We start from the raw sequence: 21227 nt of genomic DNA, 5'->3' as shown, positions 1-21227 counted from the left end.
GTACAGTTGGAAAAGATCAAGGCAAATGGAGGAACTTTCGGCAAGCCGCTGGCTTCCTGTCCTCGTCGAGGACGCTAGTGTTAGGAGCTCTCAGGTAAATCAGGTGAAATAGTGAATAAATTTGAATTGTTTCGAGTCAGCTTACCGTATGTAATCTTATTTTCTTTTTAGAATTTAGATTATTATAAATTATCTATATAGAAATATTTATTTATTTATATATATATATGTATATATTATATAAATTTATAATTACTGTTTTTTTATACACTTGAAGATGTAAATATTTACATCTAGGATGCCTGGAGCTTCACGTTCCTCTCTAACTCTAAGCAACGCCACGACTCCGTACAAATTTGTTGATATTTTCCCGTGTTGGAGTTCCCTGTGTGTGTGCGCAGGATAGCAGAGAGAAAGAGAGAGAGCGAGCTTGTGGCTCCTGAAGGTGTGTTGTAGTGTAAGGTATATTCCTGTCATTTACACATGGCGACGGCTAAGTTTAATGTCACGTCTTCGCCTACCGGTAAACGGCTGGTTTTTGATGATTGGTTGTCTTTTTAATTAAAGACATTAATTGAATTCATGTCTTTTTTGTTTGATTAAATGTTATTTTTTATGTGTTTCAGCACTGTTGGTGTTTAGTAATGGTTACAGTGAGCACATAGGCAGTGGTTCCTGCAGGCGGTTCACCCCACCCTAAGCCAACACTGTCATAATTATTACTTTTTTCAAATTATTAATATTGTGCCTACTAAGCAATTGATCTAATCAAATAAGTATTATTATAAAAAAAGATGAATTCATTTTGTTGGGGATATTGTTTTCCTTTATATACATCCACAGATAGGTATTATATCCATATGGGGCCATAGCCAGCTGTCAAGGGGCCTGACAGCTGAGTAGACAGCACTTTGGATTCATAGTCCTGAAGTTCCGGCTTCGATTCCCGGTGGAGGCGGTAACAAATGGGCAGAGTTTCTTTCTTCTTGTTGATAGTAGGTGCAGTTTGCATGAAGGGTTTATCCTCCCAATGACTGCACCAGTACAAATGTAGGGAGGCGCATTTATGTTGAGAATGATATGAGCTTCAAAAGTGTTTATTGCATTGTGTTGTAGATGGAGGAGTGACAATTAAAACAGAAGTATATGTTAGAGGGAAACTTGCCACACTGTAGGGCAGGATGTTGTGTTTATGGCATCGTCACCCTAGTGCATCTGTTACCTAGCAGTAAATAGGTACCTGGGAGTTAGACAGCTGCTACGGGCTGCTTCCTGAGGGTGTGTAACAAAATATATGCTGCCTGGTCGAAGACCGAGCTGCTGGGACGAAATTATCTCAAGATAACCTCAAGATATGTGGTTCATACATGCAAAACTCCGACAGTACTTGTTTAAATCGTCATATGACTACAACTGCATTTCCCTAGTAACATTCATGATGATAACCACATTTGCAATCATGAAATGATAGCAGGTTTTCTTTCAAGGGTCAAGATAAACTCCCATCACATCCACATATACCTATTATATTCTTATTTGCATCATATGTGTAAAACCCAGACAAATAGTAGTTTAAATTGTCATGTGACGATATCTGCATTACCCAGTAAATCAATCCAGGACGATGACTGCAGCCTAAGGGTTAAGTGATGCTGTAGGCAGGATCACAATGGCAGTGCTATGAGTTGCCACTGCATATGCTACTCATGGTTGCTGTCTAAGTACTGAAGCTTTCGCACCCAGGAGGGGTGCCTCTGATTATTTCAGAGATGACATCTTCTTATTGGGGGCCTGAGGAAGCAGATGTGAGCCTCGTGTACCCCCCAAGTAAGTTTATCTCCCTAGGTGTGAGAGCTTCGTACGCTGGACCCAAAATTGTTTGTGATCGACATGTTTACCACTGATGAAACGACCCTGGTTGATATACAGAGTTAAAGTGTTAATAAGGTGTTACATATATCAAGACAAATACAACACAAAACATATATTGGATAAGTTTAGATTCAGGAAAAACCTAGGAAAATACTGGTTTGGAAATAGGGTGGTTAGTCTATGGAACAAATTAATTTGTAGTATAATAGATATAAAATAACCTGAATGGTTTCAGCATAAATACTGTATAGACATATATACTGTACAGTATATATGAAAGAGTTTGGGTGGAAATACAGTAAATAGGAGCTGTTTTGAATGGGCCAATAGGCTTCCTGCAGTTTCTTTAATAATAAACTTCAGAGGTCAATGGTTGTTCAACATACTCCTACTGAGTACTGTACTGTACAGTATAAGAAATATTGCCAGAACAACCGTGGACATCTTCAAGAGAAAACTAGATAGTTTTCTTCAAGAAGTACCGGACCAACCGGGCTGTGGTGGATATGTGGGCCTGCGGGGCACTCCAAGCAACAGCCTGTTGGACCATGCTCTCACAAGTCAAGCCTGGCCTCGGGCTGGGCTTGGGGAGTAGAAGAACTCCCAGAATCCAATCAACAGGTATTGTCTTCTCATGTTCTTAGATATTTAAAGTACTATACATTTTTATGAGTGGCCATGGCAGATGGTGACCCATATTCATATCCCCAGGTATAAATACCTGGGGATTTATTTATGTTACCCCAGAAAGATCTTGGGGGAGGACACGAAACATCATCATATTCTCATCTTCTGGTTTGTGGTTTAATCTTCATATCTTCAGCCACGTTATTGTGACTCATCATCTTCATCCCCAGGTATTGATAACATCAAGCAGTTATGCAGAACCTCATGCTGAATGACCACACCAGCAGGGAAATATGTGCCTCCTCCCTAGGTCTACTGTGTGTGGATGATATAACTGGTTCGATCTATCATGTCAACACAGAAGGAATCCAGCTTTTAACAACGGTGAGTGTAGTGCAGTTCATTTTCTGTTGGGTAGAGTTACTATTCATTGGTCAGCACCAGTATTAGCAGTTAATGGCAAAATAAACCACAATGTCCAAAGTAAGGCTTAACAAATATTTGATATATATTTTTAAAGAGCTTCAGATGTATCAGCTTTATATGTACAAAAATGGAAGATTTGTGTTTATTTGTTAGAGTATCTTCCTTTCTTCACTTGGACTGTGCATTCTTCCATTTTTGTTCCTTTCATACTGCAAGGAGCCTTTCTTGTCTATGAATGTACTGTACTCCTTGATTTTCTGTTTTCCCTTACTTCCAAGTGTTGTCCTCTTTGGAGGATGTGATCTAAAGGCAGTTTTTCTCTTTGCATTACAGTAGTAACATGCAGTATTGTTGGGGAACTCCATGCAATGTTTTTGTCTAGGGTTCTTTTTCTTTGGCTTGGGGGGAATCAGTTTTTTGGCTTTTAACTGCGTCCTTCCAACATCGAGCCTGGCCTGAGGCCGGGCTCGGGGAGTAGAAGACTCCCAAAATCCTCTCCTGGTATGCTCCAGGTATGGCCCCACTCTGGTTCCTGCTTGGTTTCTCTATGCATCTATTCATCGCATGTTACAGTACAGGGTAGCAACAAAGCTTATCTTCAGGCGACTTTGTTTTTTAATTCAGAGGCTCTCATTCATAATCCTTGGTTGCTCATTTGTTGTTCTAAGGCTTGTCTATCCCAGTTGTTGCATCGGGTGGTTAAACTCAGTCAGCCAGGACTTATCCTTGCATTCATGAGTTCCAGAAATTTGTCCCGTACTTTGTTCATTTCGGCCATGACTACATCTGTAATGTGAATCTGGGGATTCTGGAGATCAAAATCACCTTTGCCTGATATTTTCCAACTCTGTTTTCCTCAGCACCGATGTGTCACATTGGACCACAATTCATATGTCTTTTGCATGGCATTATGGTTCCTATGTTCATGGGTTTTGGTTTGTCTCCTTTTGACGACCCTTCCACATCATGGCTGGTACATAGTCCCTCTCGTCTTTATGCATACTGTAGCTTGTGACTGTGAAGACATCGCCACATGTTGAGTGTATGAAATGCTCTTTTCCAAGCTGATAGCTTGGTTACATTACCTCCCCCACTTATGTCAGTTTGCTTCTACAATGTTTGGGTAATTGAGGTATTAAGAACTAATATTATAAGAATTATTATTGAGGTTTGCTAGCTCCCTCGAGTTTCTGTTGATCGTGCTGACACCTGTAAGGGTCTGGGTAGTTTTGATTTGCTTATGGTATCTGACAGTGGGATAATTAGTTTTCTGTGGGTTTCCATTTATTGCTTGAAAGGGGAGGGGGAGATGTTGAGTGTAAATAGTGTTTCTTTTGTATTATAGTAAGTAGATTGATTGTTGTTAATTCAGATACTGGGGCTGGGAAACAGTGAAGACTAACATGGCAAGGCCACCTGAAAAGTCGGTTGTCATAGTGGGGTGTTTAATGAGGGTCTGGCAGCAAATGGTGTCCTGGGCAGGTCATTTGGGCTCTGGTGTCTGGAGCACTTGATGTACTGGTTCATAAAAGAACATTTTATGCACTCACTGATCTAATTATTAATTTTGTTATCTCTTCAGTATCATATTTTAATTAGTTTTTCATTCATCTTACATTCATTTAAATTGCAAAGTTTAATATACCATTTATTAATCTAAATCTAGTTTTTTATATTTATGCTCAATAGAAACTTAACTGAAATTAGTTTTCCCTTAGACCACAACAACAGGTGTGACTGCATTTATGTTTTTCGCAGCTCTTACCCACTCCTTGCTAACGTACCCACCAAAATTGTAAATATATAAAATAGTCTTAAGTATGTTCTTATTTCACAGGGTGATGCTGGTGATGCATCATTCAGTGGTGTTGTATGGGGGGATCATGAGATCCATCCAGGGAACATTGTCAAAGCTGATGTTATCACAGCCAACAGTGCAATCTGTGCAGTTACCCAGGAAGGAGATGTCATCACCGTCAATAAAGACACCCAGGAGGTAACGTAACTGAATGCGAGAATTTTGATTTTGAAATACAGTACTGTACCATGAATTAATATATGGGAATAATCTGTTACATGAGGCATTAGCCAATCATCTGTTATTATGAAAGTGGGGTTTCCATATTTACGGAGTCGATCTTCAAACTAATGGTTTGCTTGCAATCTTGTTTCTTGCACTTGATAAAAATGTTAAGATTTTTCAATTGTGCTCAAATAATCTTCCATATAGTTCTATCTAGATCTTTGTATTACTATAGTTCAGTTGTATATTTTGTCTCGTAAAACATATTAGTAAAATTCTTCAACTTGTCTCAGTCTTTGATATGGAACCTTCATATTGAAAGCCGTGACCTTAGAAATATTACATTGGTGTCAACAGCTCTGGAATGCTATGTGAGTGACATTTCCATTACAGTGGCACCTCGACTTATGATTGCCCTGACTTACGATAATTTCAAGTTACAATATAAATTTGATCGGAAAATGTGACTCGACTTACGATAGTGTCGTCGACTAACGATATTTGTTGATACACGTTCAGGTCGACCGAGCGCATGGTTCCCGGTTGCGTGGGCCGACCTGCCTTAGTTTACTAGAGCCGTCCGCTTAGTGATGATCACGCTTATAAGAAATTCAATTTTTTTGGTGATTTTTTGCTTTTTGAACTTAAAACTGATTATTATATATCACGCCATGGGTCCCAAGAAACTCAATGGTAGGTTCAACATATGAAAACACATGTGAGGATGACCATAGAGACAGTACAGAATATCCCTTCCTCAAAAATTAAGAAAATGTGTGCAGCATGGGAAGAACTGTAAACTTTTGCTGAAACGACTCGCCCAAATCAAGCTGCTGTAGGCCGTTGCCTTAACCTTTTCAATGACACTGTGATGCATCACTACAGACAAATGTTAAAACAAAGGGAAAAATGCTAGACAAATTTTTAGTGAGACACACTAGCAGTGAACCACAACCAGGTTCTAGTGGTATGCCAGCAAAACGTAGCAGAGAGTGTACCCCAGAGTGATGTAAACTCTATTACATCACTGCCTGATGTTATAATGGAAGGGGACTTCCCTTCCAAACAATAACACTTCTCCTCCTCCCCCCTCCTCACTATCTTCCATACACCAACAGGAGTCATCAGTAAAGGTAAGTAATAACTTGTACATTTGTAGTAAAGATTTGGGTGAATTAGGTATAAAATTTACTTTGAAGTGAAGTTTTTGGGGAGTCAGGAACGGATTAATTCATTTTTCTTTATTTCTTATGGGAAAAATCGTTTCGACTTATGATACGTCCCTGGGAACAGATTACCGTCGTAAATCGAGGCCCCACTGTATTTAATTTTTCAATTGTTTTGAACAAACATCAGTTCCATTATCACTGGATTGCTGACTATAAATTATTTATGTTTAAAAATTTAGACTAAAGTGAAGTTAACAATCTACTGTGACACAAAAGGAATAAAGGCTAATTTCCAAACATTCTTTGTAAGCGTTTTAGGTGTTCTGTACCCCATTTAAAGAGCTGTTCATCACAGCGGTGGGTTGATCTTTGATCCCCACTCACTCCTTGTGGTGTGGAGGTGACTAGTTATGTGAATGGGTCTAGCATGTGGCTTGCAGAGATTGCCACAGAAACCTGGCATGTCTGCCATTCCCCTCTGGTGCCAGTGCCTAAAGCTAGGGAAGCTGCTGAGGTGCCAACCAGAAAATGGCATTTAATTACACATCACATTATTTAATTGGAAGAATTTTTGTATTTTACTTTCATAACCTTTGACTGCACTGTAGTGTTAAGTTATTTTCTCTGAGCTGATGCCTTCTCATTCCAAGAAATGAGGCTATCGTAATGTTTACGATTAAAGGCATATTAGCCTATGGTCTTGTTATTTTACACTGAGGCAAACAAATACCTGTGTCATAACTTGCATACAAAAGAAGTACAGTACAACCAGGAACTTTCTAAATCATTTTCATTAAATAACTTAGGTGGTCTGCATCCTTATCTCTAATAAAAGGCCCACCAGAAAGAGGCATTTTATTACATTTATTGGTTATATTTTTTCTAATATGAAAGTACTTCCCAAAGCAGCCTTTTGATCACTACTCTAGTTGTCCTCAATGGTCTCCCCTCCTCTCTCTTGACCAGGCTTTAATATAGGTTTTATTTAGACACACTTAACATTTGTTGTTTTGGTAATGATGTTTAATTTTCAGCACCAGCTCCGGTTTGTAATTGGCAGTGTGTACTCCTGCTACCAGGCACTTCTTTAAGTTCTCTACTACAAAAACTTGTACTATGGCTTTTACTAGTTAAATATCATCCACTGTCTACCCTTGTTCTTGCATGGAAGTCAACTTGTATAAAAAGATCATGCAAATCTCTTTGGGTTAATATTTGATGCCTGCCTCTGATGGGCATCCCATTCTATTACCTGCAGGCTGAATCATCCAAGACCCTTTAGTTACACTAAAAGTCTTGTTGTGTACCCCCTGGGGTGCAGATAAACGAACACCCTTCTACTTGTGTCTCCGATTATCTCATCAAACTGGACTATGGATGCCCTGCACATTGATTGGCTTCACTCTCAAAGCTTCATCGTGTTGACAACTTACATTGTACTGGTTCACACCTCTGCTTGGGGCCTTTCACTATTCTCCAACCCTGAGCCACATGTAAATTTCCACATGTAAATTTCCACATGTAAATTTGGAAATTGTTTTCTGGTACAAGACTGCAGTATTATTGCAATCACTTGCAGGAGTCTTGCTCTTTGCACGTCCACATGTGTTCCCTTGCAACGTGACCACTTTACCCCCCACCATAAGTTCCGACTGTAAATTTGTTTAAAGCCCTCACCTGTACAGTGAAGGCTAATGACCTCTCCTAATACCTGAAAGGCCTCTTCTCTCAGCATTTCCACCACCATTTTCATGCTGCTGCTTTGTTTATGGATGCGCTGAAATCTACTGATAATGTTTCCTTTGCTGTTATCTTTCCTGATTGAGATCTTTGTGTGCTACCTTTCCCAAGAGACAAGTATTTCAACTGAAAAGCTTCATGTGATCTTATGTGCTCTTAAGACAACAATTGTTTATTTATGTAGGTAATTTTTGCAGTGCTCTTAGGACCCTGGGGCCGGATTCAGGAAGGTACTTACGAAGGTTTTTCTTCTTAGTTACGAATGTTTTCCTTCTTAGCGCCTTCGTGGCGGCTACGTCGGTATTCAAGTAGCTACACTAAGTGGAAAAACCTTCGTAAGTTCATTCCGGGATCTAAGTGTGCTGTCGGGCACTCGTAGCTTTACGTAAACTGGATATAACTCAATTTTTCTCTACTACATAACACTGGGATCGATTTTAAGATTTTGGAACTTAAACAAAAGATTATAAAAATTGAATCTAGTGAAGAGGAGTCCTTCGTGTTAGTTATATATGCATTCTCTGCTTGAAACAAAGTAAATATGTCTTTTATGATAGTAGAATTAGTTTTATAATAGCAAGATATTATACCCGTAGTTATTAAGTAAATAAACACTGGTAAACATGAAATATGAGAGAAGGTGATGAGCCCTGCCTGATGGGATCATTTACTATCACCAAATGCTCCTGTTCACCTAGTAGTAAGGGTGTACCTTAGCTATACATACCCTTTTCTAATTTATTTAGTTTGGTTTTATTTTTAAATTAAATCTGGGTGAGACATAAAATAAAAATATGCTGCACAAATGATGTTAGGTAAGGAGAAGGGTAAAAATGTCAAAAACTTTATTCATTGAATACTTAAAGCTATAATTATGACTATATAGACTATTAAAAAAGAGAGAGAGGGAAGTAGGGGTCCAAGACCTCTTCCTGTTATACAATTTGGGTGTGGAACAAGTAATTATCAAAAGAAGGCACCATGCCGGGAAGGCTATGTAGGAGTAAGGCAGTGAGGTGAGGCAGCTACTTATTTGAGAAATGCTTATTTTATTTACCTTATAAGCTGAGGCAACTTATTTTATTTGAGGAATACTCAGCTGATTCCTCTACATTTAGCATGGAACAAATTTGTGTCCAAGACCTCTTCCTGTTACTCAATTTGGCTGTGTGTAACCAAACTAGAAGTGCTCTACAAATCAAGGGACCCAGAATGTGGAATGACCTCCCAAATCATGTCAAAGGCTGTACCTCTCTCAACCAGTTTAAGAGTTAAACCAAGTACTGCCTAATTAACTCCATGTAACCTAACTTACCTCCTAAATGTCAACCCATGTCTTGCTATTTTTTAAACAACGCTGTTCACCAACATGTGCAATTGCTGATTTATGCTATGTTAACCCCCCCTTTTTGTATTTTTTATTCCTTTCAACACAATTTATACCTAATCTCGATTACTATTAAGTTTTAGTCTGTGTTTTTTCCCTCACACCTTGCCCGAAATGCTATGAGTATTAGTGGCTTTAGGTATTGTATGTACTAGCTCTGTCTATAAATCCAACATTATGTTTGTAAATCAACTGTATGTACTTTTCCTGAATAAAATGTATTTAGTATTTATTTTTTAATTAGTAAGTATTAAAAGAAGGCACCAAGCTGGGAAGGCTATGTAGCACCATTGTGTGTAACAATAAACCAATTTTTTTTTTTAACAAATAATGCACCTGTATGGTAAAACAAATCCTGTCAGCTGTAAGAATATTGATGCAGTTATTTAAATGAAAAATATAATGAAAGAAATATTATTGGTTTATTTTTATCCTATCTTTTTGTACTGCACAGTATATCCAAGGAAGTGAAAAATTGAGACATAATGCACAATTTAATGAATGATTAGCATGGATTAGCAGTTCAAAAGAAATATGACTATTACATATCAACATGAGATCTTAATGATCCATAGTCAACATGATTTAATAAGTATAATACAGTACTGTATTTGTAATAATACCAACTATAATTTAAAATCTTTATTACTGATTTTTTTTATTAAGAAGATTAGGTATATACAGCAATGTGCTGCTACCCTATTCTATATGGAATATTACACAGTGTAGATAAAAAACTAGCTATAAGTTTATCTAATACTCCCATCTCACAGGATGGTTAGACATACTGTACATGGAATCAATTTAGAAAATACCAGCCTCAATACAAAAAACAAATCAACTCTGACTAAACAACTCTTCACGATTTTCACAAGAGGTAAGCACTGAATCATGGAAACATTATATTATAATTACTCTTACCAGTTTCTACAAGACTCCTCTCAAACAATGTATTTTTAAACATGTTTAGGTATACACAGCAATGTGCTGCTTCCCTATTCTGTATAAAGGACCACACAGTGTAGATCAAAAACCAGCTACAAGCTCATCCAACATCCTCACCTCACAGGATGGCCAGTCATACATGGAATGAACTATTAGCCTCCACTGGCAAAATCTGGGTGCAGCACAAGAATATCTTCCAATATTCCTGAGTGTATGAAGTAATTACAGAGCTGAAAATACCTCATACCATTTGGTATGAAGTCACTGATAACAGGGCAATCACAGATATAGTGTTGGAGAGTATGTTCTCTCAAGTAGGACTGAAAACAGATGTTTTTTTCCACCAAGAGGGCTATAAACCCATGGAACCGCCTACCCACTGAAGCCGTAAATGCCAAATTCCAGCTAAAAAATATCATTAGGACAATTGGCGGGCCCTTTAACAAGCTGCCGGCTTTCTGTCCTCTTTGAGGCCACTAGATAGATAGTGGCTCTTGGGTAAATTCAGTACTGTAAATATATACTGTACAATAATTGTCAGCGCATCTTCCGAGCAACAAGGGCAGCTACACAGTATCTCTTAGAATTACGTAGGTAAACAACAAATGTAACATATTTGTTTACTACAATGTCGGTGCTGGCTGTAGAAGTTGAAAAAACATTGTTTTACTTCGAAATATACTAATTTTATAAGAAAATTCGACGTAAATAGGAGGCAGTAGAGCTCCGATAAGCCAGCGCTAAATCTTCAATATGAAGAATGTTGCTGCTCTCTGATTGGCCAAACGAAACACAGTAGTGACCTCTATCGGCACGCAAGTGAACCAACAAATTTCTTCCTAAGTGGACATTATTGAATTGCACCTAAGCATCTTCTTAGGGTACACTTGGGAACCTTCGTAGCAAACCCACTTACGAAGAAATACACAGAGCTTCCTGAATCTAGGTCCTGGAGTCTTTTTTAACCCTATGCATCCTGGGGGGGTCTTCAAAATCTAACATTGGGTGTATCGCATTTTTAGCAGATATAAGATGGTTGAATTTTGCTGTGATCTCGGTCATGTGTGTTGCTTTCAGTGACCTCATGGGCGCCACTGCTAAGAGGCTGTTCGTGCCTGTTCCATCTCCCACAAGTGAATTTTCTACTTGGATTTATAACGTGTTATTGGTAGCATCATCCATAACCATTGGCAAGATAGATGGTAAGCTGTTGCGAATGACAAGTCACATACTGTCACACATGACCTAATCCTATGGCCTTCCTCCTGTCACCAAGGGACAGGATATTGAAAACGTCTCCGGCTTGGATACATACTGGCCACACACATGTCCAACTCATGGGCACAAGGAATATCCACCTGCACTTTACTGGTAGACTGCACTGTTCTGGTAGCGGTCTCGTACCTTCTTACAGAGCGTGGCAGTTGTTGTCTGAATGACTGAACATTTAGCTTTTTCACCGTTTCTCCAACTCGTATATCCCTCGATAACATTCCTGGTGAATTTGACTCCTTTGGCATCACTCGTCTTATCCCTTTCTACTCTCGTATCGGCATTGTGAATGATATCTAGTACCTCTTGAATGTTACGTGACACAGTGCTATATAGCTTTCCAGCCTTAGTGCTTGTATTTGATAATTACTTGCTCTTCTTTCTTATGAGATGGAAAGGTACTTGGATAGAAGGGATGGAAAATCATTGTCAATAATGGTGATAGATACTTATGGTAACATGCAGACTTTCGTAATGCCTTTCACAGTCACACTCATACAGGATGGGGAGGCATCAGCACAGAGAAAAATAGGTGGACAATGCAGTATAGCAAAAACAGAATATAGATACAGTAGTAAATAATAATAAGACAAAATATCACTTATCCATTCATTATGTCATAATGTAATGCTTTCTGGAAAAAAACTTCACTCTAGTAGCCATTCTCAACCGCACCACACCACTTTGTAAGATCAAGTACTCACCTAGTTGTGCTTGTGGGGTTGAGCTCTGGCTCTATGGTCCTGCCTTTCAACTGTCAATCAACTGGTGTGCAGATTCCTAAGCCTATTGGGCTCTAGCAAATCTACATTTGAAACTGTGTATGGAGTCTGCCTCCACATCACTCCCTAATGCATTCCATCTGTTAACTACTCTGACACTGAAGTGTCAGAGTATACAAGTGTACAGTGTTCTTTGTGTATTGGTATATTCAGAGTGGATAAACACATTCACACTATTCTAAAAATAGTCTCCACCTAGCCTTGTCTAGTACCATATATCTTGCAGTATAAAAGATATGGTACAGTACTATATATTTGACAGTCCCCATGGCGACATGGTAAGACACTCGCCTTGCATTTCGCGAGCACTTTGTCCTGGGTTCGTATCCTGGCCGGGGAGGATCTACTGAGCGCCACTCTTTACCTGTAGCCTCTGTTTACCCAACAGTAAAATGGGTACCTGATTGTTAAACGATTTGGCGAGTCGTATTCCGGGGAATATTAGGATAAAGGACTTGCCTGAAATGCTATGCGTGTTAGTGGCTGTACAAGAATGTAAGAACTGTTGTATATATAAATAAATTAAAAAATATACGCTCACTCATTTTACCTGTTTCCTCACACACACACACACACACACACACGCTAGGGGGTCTCGTAGCCTGGTGGATAGCACGCAGGACTCGTAATTCTGTGGCGCGGGTTCGATTCCCGCACGAGGCAGAAACAAATGGGCAAAGTTTCTTTCACCCTAAGTGCCCCTGTTACCTAGCAGTAAATAGGTACCTGGGAGTTAGTCAGCTGTCACGGGCTGCTTCCTGGGGTGTGTGTGTGTGTGTGTGTGTGGGGGGAAAAAAAAAAAGTAGTTAGTAAACAGTTGATTGACAGTTGAGAGGCGGGCCGAAAGAGCAAAGCTCAACCCCCGCAAAAACACAACTAGTAAACACAACTAGTAAACACACACACACACACACACACACACACACACACACACACACGCACACGCACACGCACACACGCACACTATAGCACATCGCCTTCCTGTTCTTTCTCTTCTCTCCCAATCATTAAATTAATTTAAATACTGTACTCTCTTCACTAGTCTGCCATCATCTGTCTGTACTGCATGCCCTAACCATCTCGGTACTGTATTGTGAATATTAATTGAAGTAATGGCTAAATATTTTGTATGATTTTACAGGTTGAAGTTGTGGGTACTGTCTCTGCTGGCCTGGAGGCTGCTTGCTGGAGCCCTGACCAAGAACTTCTTATCTTAGTGACTGGAGAAGCTAATGTAGTAGTAATGACAGCAGATTTTGATCCAATTGTTGAATTTTCCCTCAATCAGGACGACTTTGGACAAAGTAAATTCATTAATGTTGGTTGGGGAAAAAAGGAGACACAGTTTCATGGTACAGAGGGTAAACAGGCAGCTAAAGTTGTGACACAGACAGTTAATAATATAACAGCTTCTGAATGGGACGATCACAAACCAAGGATCAGTTGGCGTGGCGACGGCCAGCTCTTTGTTGTAAGCTATATTGCACGGGGCACACAGAGTCGGCGTCTTCGAATAATTAATCGCGAGGGAATCTTACAGTACACTAGTGAAGATTTAAACGGGTTAGAACAAGCTCTTTCCTGGAAACCTGCAGGAAGTTTGATCGCCTCCTCTCAGAGACTCGCCAATAAACATGAGGTAGTATTTTTTGAAAAGAATGGCCTTAAGCATGGAGAATTTAATTTGCCTTTTAAGCCCAATGAGATGCTTGTAAATGAAGTTGCTTGGAATCAAGATTCTAGTGTTCTTTTGGTTTGGCTTAAGCCAAAGACTGTAACTGAGACTGTAGATGGTCAGATAACAAAGGATATAGTCCAGTTGTGGACAACTGGAAACTACCACTGGTATTTAAAGCAGGAGCTAAGGTTTACAGAAGGCATCATTTATTTATGCTGGGATAATGTGAGCCCACTTTTGTTACATTTACTTACTCACACTCGTCTCCATTCTTACAGTTGGGTTACAGTGAACCACATTTCTCGTGGAATTGGTCCTCTTGATCTTGCTCTAGTTGCAGTGATTGATGGCACAAATTTACTTTTGACACCTTTCAGACAGTCGGTTGTGCCACCTCCAATGTCAGCATACAGAGTCACATTCACAGAGCAGATAAATGCTGTAATGTTCGCTCCATCCATAGTCAAAACCTGTGAAGCTTCACCAGATAATTCTCAGTGTGTGGAAGACTCAGGATTTCTTGAGGCCTTTGATCCTCCTGGTTGCAACAGCAACAATCTTTGTGTTTTGCACGGATCTGAAACTTTGACATTCTTGACCCAAGCACACGCAAATGACATCTTGGATGATCATGGCTGTAATGTAAAGATCACTGGAGCGGGAGGAAATGGCTTCACTGTTAAGGTCAAGGTACATCGAGTGATTGCTCAGCTTAAAATAGAATGGGACCATGAAGAAATTCCAAAGTCGGCAGAAATTTCTCAGTTGTGCAATTGGGTTTGGGTAGCAAAGAACACAATTTTAGCATGCTGCAAGAATGAAGACAATTGTTTGGTTTTTATAATTGATCTTCATTCCATAGGATCCGAGGCAGGACGAGTATCAGTAAAGGCTTTAATACCTGTAGAAGAATCAGTAATTAGTATAGCGCCTTCTCCTGATGGTGTAATTGCTGTCCTCCAGCTTATATCTGGAGCACTACTTGTACTAAATCTTCAGACGCAGGTGATTGAGCCGTACACTGAAAATGGAGAAGAAGTAAAGTTCCCTAGTGTATGCCAGCAAGTTAGTCTTTGCCCAGTTGATGATGGATCTGAAATCATTCCTCTGGGGTTGACTTCCAGGAATCGTTTGTATTGGGGAAATAATCAGCTCCTTGCAAATTGTACATCTTACCACATTCATGTTGATCACTTACTAATAACTACAACTAACCATCTGCTTCAAATAGTGCCACTCATGAAAAATGCCCTTAGTAAACTAGTTACTGGAAGTGCTGAGGTTGGTGGGGTTGTTGGGTCACGGAGAGTAGAAAGAGGTTCTCGTATTGTCACAGCTGTGCCTCAAGACACACGAGTAGTAATGCAGATGCCTCGTGGCAATCTTGAAGTAGTTAGTCCCCGACCCCTAGCAGTTCACACTTTGAAGTTTCTCTTGAATGAGCACAAGTATCATAAAGTAATGGATATTATTAGAATTCAGCGGATAGACTTGAATCTCATTTACGACCACTGACCCAGCAGATTTTCTTGCTCATGTTACTCACTTTGTTCAAAATGTTGATAACCCGCATTGGATAGACCTGTTTATAGCTAGTCTGAGTGAGATTGATGTTACACAAACCATGTACTCATTCAACTACAGTAGTGGGCAGAATAAAGGTTGCAAAAGTCAAAAGTTGGGAAGCAAGATTGATGTTGTCTGTAAAGCTGTTAGAGAGGCAATGATTGCTGTTGATGAGGACAAGTTCCTTTTACCAATTTTGACTACTTATATTAAAATGACTCCCAGCCAGATGGATGTTGCTTTAAAGAAGATTCAAGAAATGAGGGAAGAAAAAGATAAAAAGTTTAAAGTCTCTGCCGATGAAGGATTGAGACATTTACTCTATATTGCTGATGTCAATGAGTTGTACAATGTTGCACTTGGAACATATGACTTCGATCTTGTTATGATGGTTGCAGAGAAGTCCCAAAAAGATCCAAAAGAGTATCTTCCCTTCCTGAATGACCTTAAACAACTTGAAGAAAATTATCGAAGATTTAAGATCAATGTCCACCTAAGACGGTTTCAGAAGGCCTTAGAGTGTTTGAGGGACACAGATGATCATAAAGAAGAATGTCTTAACCTGATTGTGTCAGAACATTTATACAAGGAAGCTGTACAAATATTTCCTTCATCTTCAGACATGAACAAAGCTGTTTGTGAAAGATACGGAATGTATCTCATGTCAAAACAATACTACAACGAAGCGGCAGTCATGTACACACGTGCCGGTAAGCTTGACGAGGCTCTGCATGCCTATCAGCAGGCTGGCAACTGGAAAATGGTACTTGTTGTTGGGGCACAACTGAAGTTTAATAAGGAGGAGATGAATGTTCTCTGTTACTCGCTTGTAGAAGCTCTTAAGAACTGGAATAAACATGTAGATGCTGCCTGGATTTATGAGGAATACCTGAAAAATGAAGAGGAGGCATTGGATTGCTTAGTAAAAGGCAATCAGTGGGAAGATGCACTGAGGGTGGCATACAAATATAACCGCCCAGACCTTGTGGACACAAATATCAAGCCAGGTGCTCTAGAACAGTGGGTTTATTATTTGGCAGATATAGAGAGGCTTGACAGTACATTTAAGCAGTACTGCTCTAGACTGGCTGTGGTGCGAGAGAATAAGGAAAGGCAGCATCTTGATTTTTTGGAAGGAAATGTTGAGGGTCAACTTGATTCTGACCTCTATTCAGACACGAGCACAGTGACAGGAATTACCTATTCTAGGAGTCTCGCCACTGGCTCCCGTGCCGGCACCTCTGCCTCTGGAAAAACATATCGCTCCACTAAAAACAAGAAGAAGTTAGAGAGGAAAAAATTTAGCACAAAAGAGGGTAGTACACATGAAGATCTGGGCTTGGTCACTGCCCTGCATGCATTGTGTGTTACAGCAGATAGTATGGCTACATCAGTCACCGCTCTGTGCACCACCTTGATCACCTTCGGCTTCGATGAAAAAGCCATTCACCTTCAGACAAGTTTATCGAAACTTCTGACAGAAATAGATAGGAAGAAAACCGAGATCTGGCCGATAGCTTCACCAATAGATGAGGAGCAGCTTGAGTTTGGACCGCAGTTGACAACTGAAGGAGTAGTCAATCGAATCAGGGGTGGTGGTGGTGGTGGTGGGGACACAACCTTTGTGGTTCAGCGTATGAGAGATCTGGATCCTTATCTTAGACATGCTCCACAAGTGACCAGACCATCCAGTTGGAGTTTGCACATGCTGAGGCATAATAGATAGGAGTAACAAATTTTCCGTTATTGAATGGAAGTGCAGAATTTGTTTTAGACCTGTGTGTGTTGTGATACTATTTGGAGTGTCAGGAAAAAGCTGAGCGCATGAATTTCAGATTGCCATCTCAAGAAAATGTCTTATGAAAGAAAATAACTAATGAAGTAAGTTATGTTATAAGGCCTTGAGGCATTATTAAAAATTCTAGGCTATGTTACAAAATAAGAAAAACAAATGTTAAATTTCCAGCACAAGTGATTGTATATATTCATAGTGGAAACCCAATCTAGATGGAATTGCTGGATTACCGAGTGAAATTTCCTTCTATTAGCCACCAGCTGGGTACATAAACAAAGGCCTAAATAACAATTCTAACACATGTATTATGCACAAAATATTTTAAGTAAGACTTTATTTGTTGCACATAACAACATATTTGTGTTTGAAGGGCCAAATGGTGGCAATCTGAAGCTAGCTCAACATAGATGAGTCACATTTGTCTTAGGAGTCATGAATGGCATACTCGGGTCCAGAGCCTGGCCCCTTCCCCGCCTTCAGAGACACAGGGAGCAGGGCACTGTTATGATCACCCTTAGTGAAAAAATATACAGAAAGTAAGTGAAGCCATTCAAACAACTGCAAGAATGGAAGCAGCTGCAAATGATTCACCTAATAGCTAAATCAAACCCACCTCATTACAGCTGACCACCAACAGGTGGCAGCACCACTGGGAGCTGCCAATTTCCATGTCATCAGAACCTTAGTCCTGTCTTTGATGTCCTCGAATGTGGACCACCTTGAGTAGCCAACTTTAGCGAGTCCCATTTTTTCCTAAGATACAGTACTGGTAATTCAAAATTCATTGTGTCGGGGGACAGGCAGCCATACAGTACATATATGTACATATATGTACTGTATATACATACAGTACATGTTAGGCTTACCGGTATATCGAGGACCCCCCCCCCCCCAGGGTCCAATTATTGACCCTCCCCAGGATGCAACCTGACAGCAAGCTGACTAACTCGTGGGTGCCTAATTACTGCTAGGTGGACAGTAACATTAGGTGATAGGAAGCACACCCAACCATTTCTGTCCTGCCCAGGATTCGATCCCGGAATTCTCGACCCTTCTATGCATGAGGCATCTTTTGGACCCTGTCATTTTAGGGCCATTTGCTTGTGTGTCATTCTAGATTTTGGTATTTGCTTCACAAGTGTGTGTTCAAGCCTCATTTGTTGTATGGACTTGGTCCTTTCTTCGCCTTGAGCTGCATGTGTTTAGGGCTATCCTTCTGTAGGCACATGTTCTGGTGTTGCCCCAGATCTGACACAGCTACTTTTTTGGTGTGTTCAGGAGTTTGGCTGAGAGGCTCTACTACTGTGTAGAGCGCCGAAATCCTGTGATTGGGGTAGCTAGGTTTTTGTTTTGGAATGCACTAGGCTTCTCATGCTTGTCTGTACAGTACGTCGCTGATGCCCCTTCCCAGCCATGTTTATCCTCAGGACTGCAGTTGATGTCAGTTCCTTCAGTGAGCATTCTTAATGCCTGGGTATCCTTTTTAAGGGTGGCTCACTATGGACTGACCAGCCAAGCTCCCACTCGCTATTTGCAAGTTTGATGGGTGCCCGTCATTCTTGCTATATGCTTAAAACTCCCTTATCCAGTGGAGTACCTTACCTTTCACTCCTGCTTGCATCTCCAGATTGTGCACTAGTCTCTTATGTGTTACTGTGTCAAAGGCATTCTGGCAGTCTAAAAATATGCATCTGCCCATCCCTCCCTATCTTGCCTGATTTTTGTTGCCTGATCATAGAATTCAATTAATCCTGTGAGGCATGATTTGCCATCCCTGAACCCATGCTGATGTTGTGTTAAAAAGTTCTTTCACTCCAGGTGTTCCACTAGCTTTTTTTGCACAATCTTCTCCATCATCTTGCATGGTATGCAAGTAAGGGGCACTGGTCCTAATAGATGTTATTTCTATAATTCAGTGCCTCCTGCCTATCACCCTTCTTAAATATCAGGACTACATTAACCTGATATTCGGACATCTCTTAGGGGAGTTCGTGTCTTGGCATATCTCATGGCTGGCAGGTATGAGATCCCAGCCAGTTTGTATGTTGGCTAGCCAGGGATCTGGTTCTTTCCCCGCTTGCCACATTCAGGTTTTTGGTGAATTTGCTAGTTGAATCCCAGTTGGTTCAGGGCCTAGTTTGGGATTCCTAATCAGCTTCCCTTTTTCTGCTTCCAGTGGCTCTGCTCCACCTGCAATGCTGTCGCTGCCTGATGTTGGATTGGCCCTGGGTGTCTCAGGGATTGGTTGATCGGTTGTGCGGGAGGCTGAACTTTGCTTGCATATTGTTTTCCTTTTGGGAAGTATTTGGCTCCAGGTGTTCTGGTGTTTGGCTCTAGTTCTGTCTGCTTCACCACGGCCAGGACTCTTGGGTTCAGGCCCCATTTGCCCTTCATCAGCTCTTGCATTGTTTTTCTTGGCCTGTCTTGCACATTGTTGGACTGAACCTCTTTGGGGTTCAGTCCCATGGTGCATTAAATCCCCATCACTCAGTTTGTTCATGGATGCCTCGGCTCTGGATTAGGGTTTTGTGACTAGTGCTTGGTAAATCTCCCAGGGTCATTGGACGGGCACACTCCTTCAGGCACAAAGCAATGCCTTTTGCAGCAGTGTGGTAGACCCTTCAGAGGATTCTGGTTCTCTGCATTGTTCACGTGCTGGGTGTCCAACATTCTCGTAGATAGTTTCTCGTTTCTGTCCCTATTTCCACAGAGGGGACTGTCAGTGAAATGTCCTTCCGTTGGCTCTGCGAGACGTTCAGTTGCCTTGAGGTGGACCTCTTTGTGTTGGCTTGGAACTGGCAGCGTCCTACTTAAGTGGCTTCATTCTCCAGCCTCCTGAAACTGCAGGATGCCTACTACAGTACTCTCAAATCATGAGGCTCTCACAGTGGGGGGGGGGGGGGGGTGTCTTTTAGCTGGATAGGTCGAGATAGGGGCTTCTCTATCTCTTTTTTCCCAGTCCAGGTGTTGTCCAGGTGGGCAGGGTGATCCTTCTGGCTTCTTGGTGGTCAGCTCAGCCATGGTTTCTGGCTTCTTGGTGGCCAGCTCAGCCTTGGTTTCTGGTTCCTTGGTGGTTGGTTCATCTTTGGTTTCTGGTTTCTTGGTGGCTGGCTCAGCCTTAATTTCTGGCTTTTCTGGCCTAGTGTTTGAACACAAGGATTTTTTCATGGCTCAACTTTTTTCCATAGTTGGAAAAAAGACTTTGTCACTAGACTTTTCTTTGTCTGGTGACAAAGGTGATTCGGCATTCTCTTCCCATCTTTATGTCTGAACGTTTTGACACAAGTTTATCACTATCTGTGTGATGCATGGGTGACGAAGTTGTAGGTTCCCACTTATATCTTCTGTCATGGCAGCAGTATACAATTTCTTGGTGCTCCTTCTGTCATTTAGTCTTATCATGTTTCCTCTGTATCCATTCCAGTGGTTTTGTCCTTTCTGTCTTGGTTGTTTGTCGATTGGCATCTTATGCCTAACACTGTTGCCTCTTATTGTTTGGCCTTGGCAGAGCTGCTCTTGTTGGCATTCAACATTGACATATTTTTGTCTGCGTTTCGCAAATTGTATCGTGATTTCTTTCACCTCCAGCCGGCTCATGCTTCTCCTAAACCATCTTGGTCTCTCCAAAGGTGCTGGCGATTCTTTCCTACCGTCGGTTTCTCTCTTTGGCTCAGTGATATGTTTTTCCATGGCTGTTTTTGTTGGCCCTTGCTTCCAGTTGTTGGGAAGCTTCATGCTCACCCCAGGAAGTGTGGGTTTTGCTCCTTTGGCCCTGGTGGGCAGTTTCTTTATCTGCAGCCTTCCCTTTCATTTCTGGTTAATATGGAGATGTTTGACTAATCCGGAGGGTCCTTTGGGGGTTGATGCTTGGTTGTCTGGTTGAATGTGTATCATTTGTAGTTTGGTGTTGGTGGTTCTTCACTACTTGCGCACCATCCAATCTGC

The 21227-nt window shown here is 40.8% G+C and overlaps 1 protein-coding gene across 1 annotated transcript; it reads left to right on the top strand.

Annotated features, from left to right (window-relative positions):
- The first annotated feature begins 299 nt into the window (after nt 1–299).
- Elp1 (elongator complex protein 1) lies at nt 300–20949 on the top strand. The gene is given in 5 exon segments (XM_045744182.2): nt 300–445; nt 2730–2883; nt 4763–4921; nt 13385–15433; nt 15435–20949. Coding segments are annotated over 4 exon segments (4119 nt in total). The 5' UTR covers nt 300–445; nt 2730–2751; the 3' UTR covers nt 17214–20949.
- Nucleotides 20950–21227: the final 278 nt, after the last annotated feature.

Source organism: Procambarus clarkii, chromosome 32, assembly GCF_040958095.1.
Source record: "Procambarus clarkii isolate CNS0578487 chromosome 32, FALCON_Pclarkii_2.0, whole genome shotgun sequence".
Lineage (NCBI taxonomy): Eukaryota > Metazoa > Arthropoda > Malacostraca > Decapoda > Cambaridae > Procambarus > Procambarus clarkii.
The sequence above is the reverse complement of the archived record's forward strand: the minus strand, read 5'-3'. Positions and strand labels throughout refer to the sequence as shown.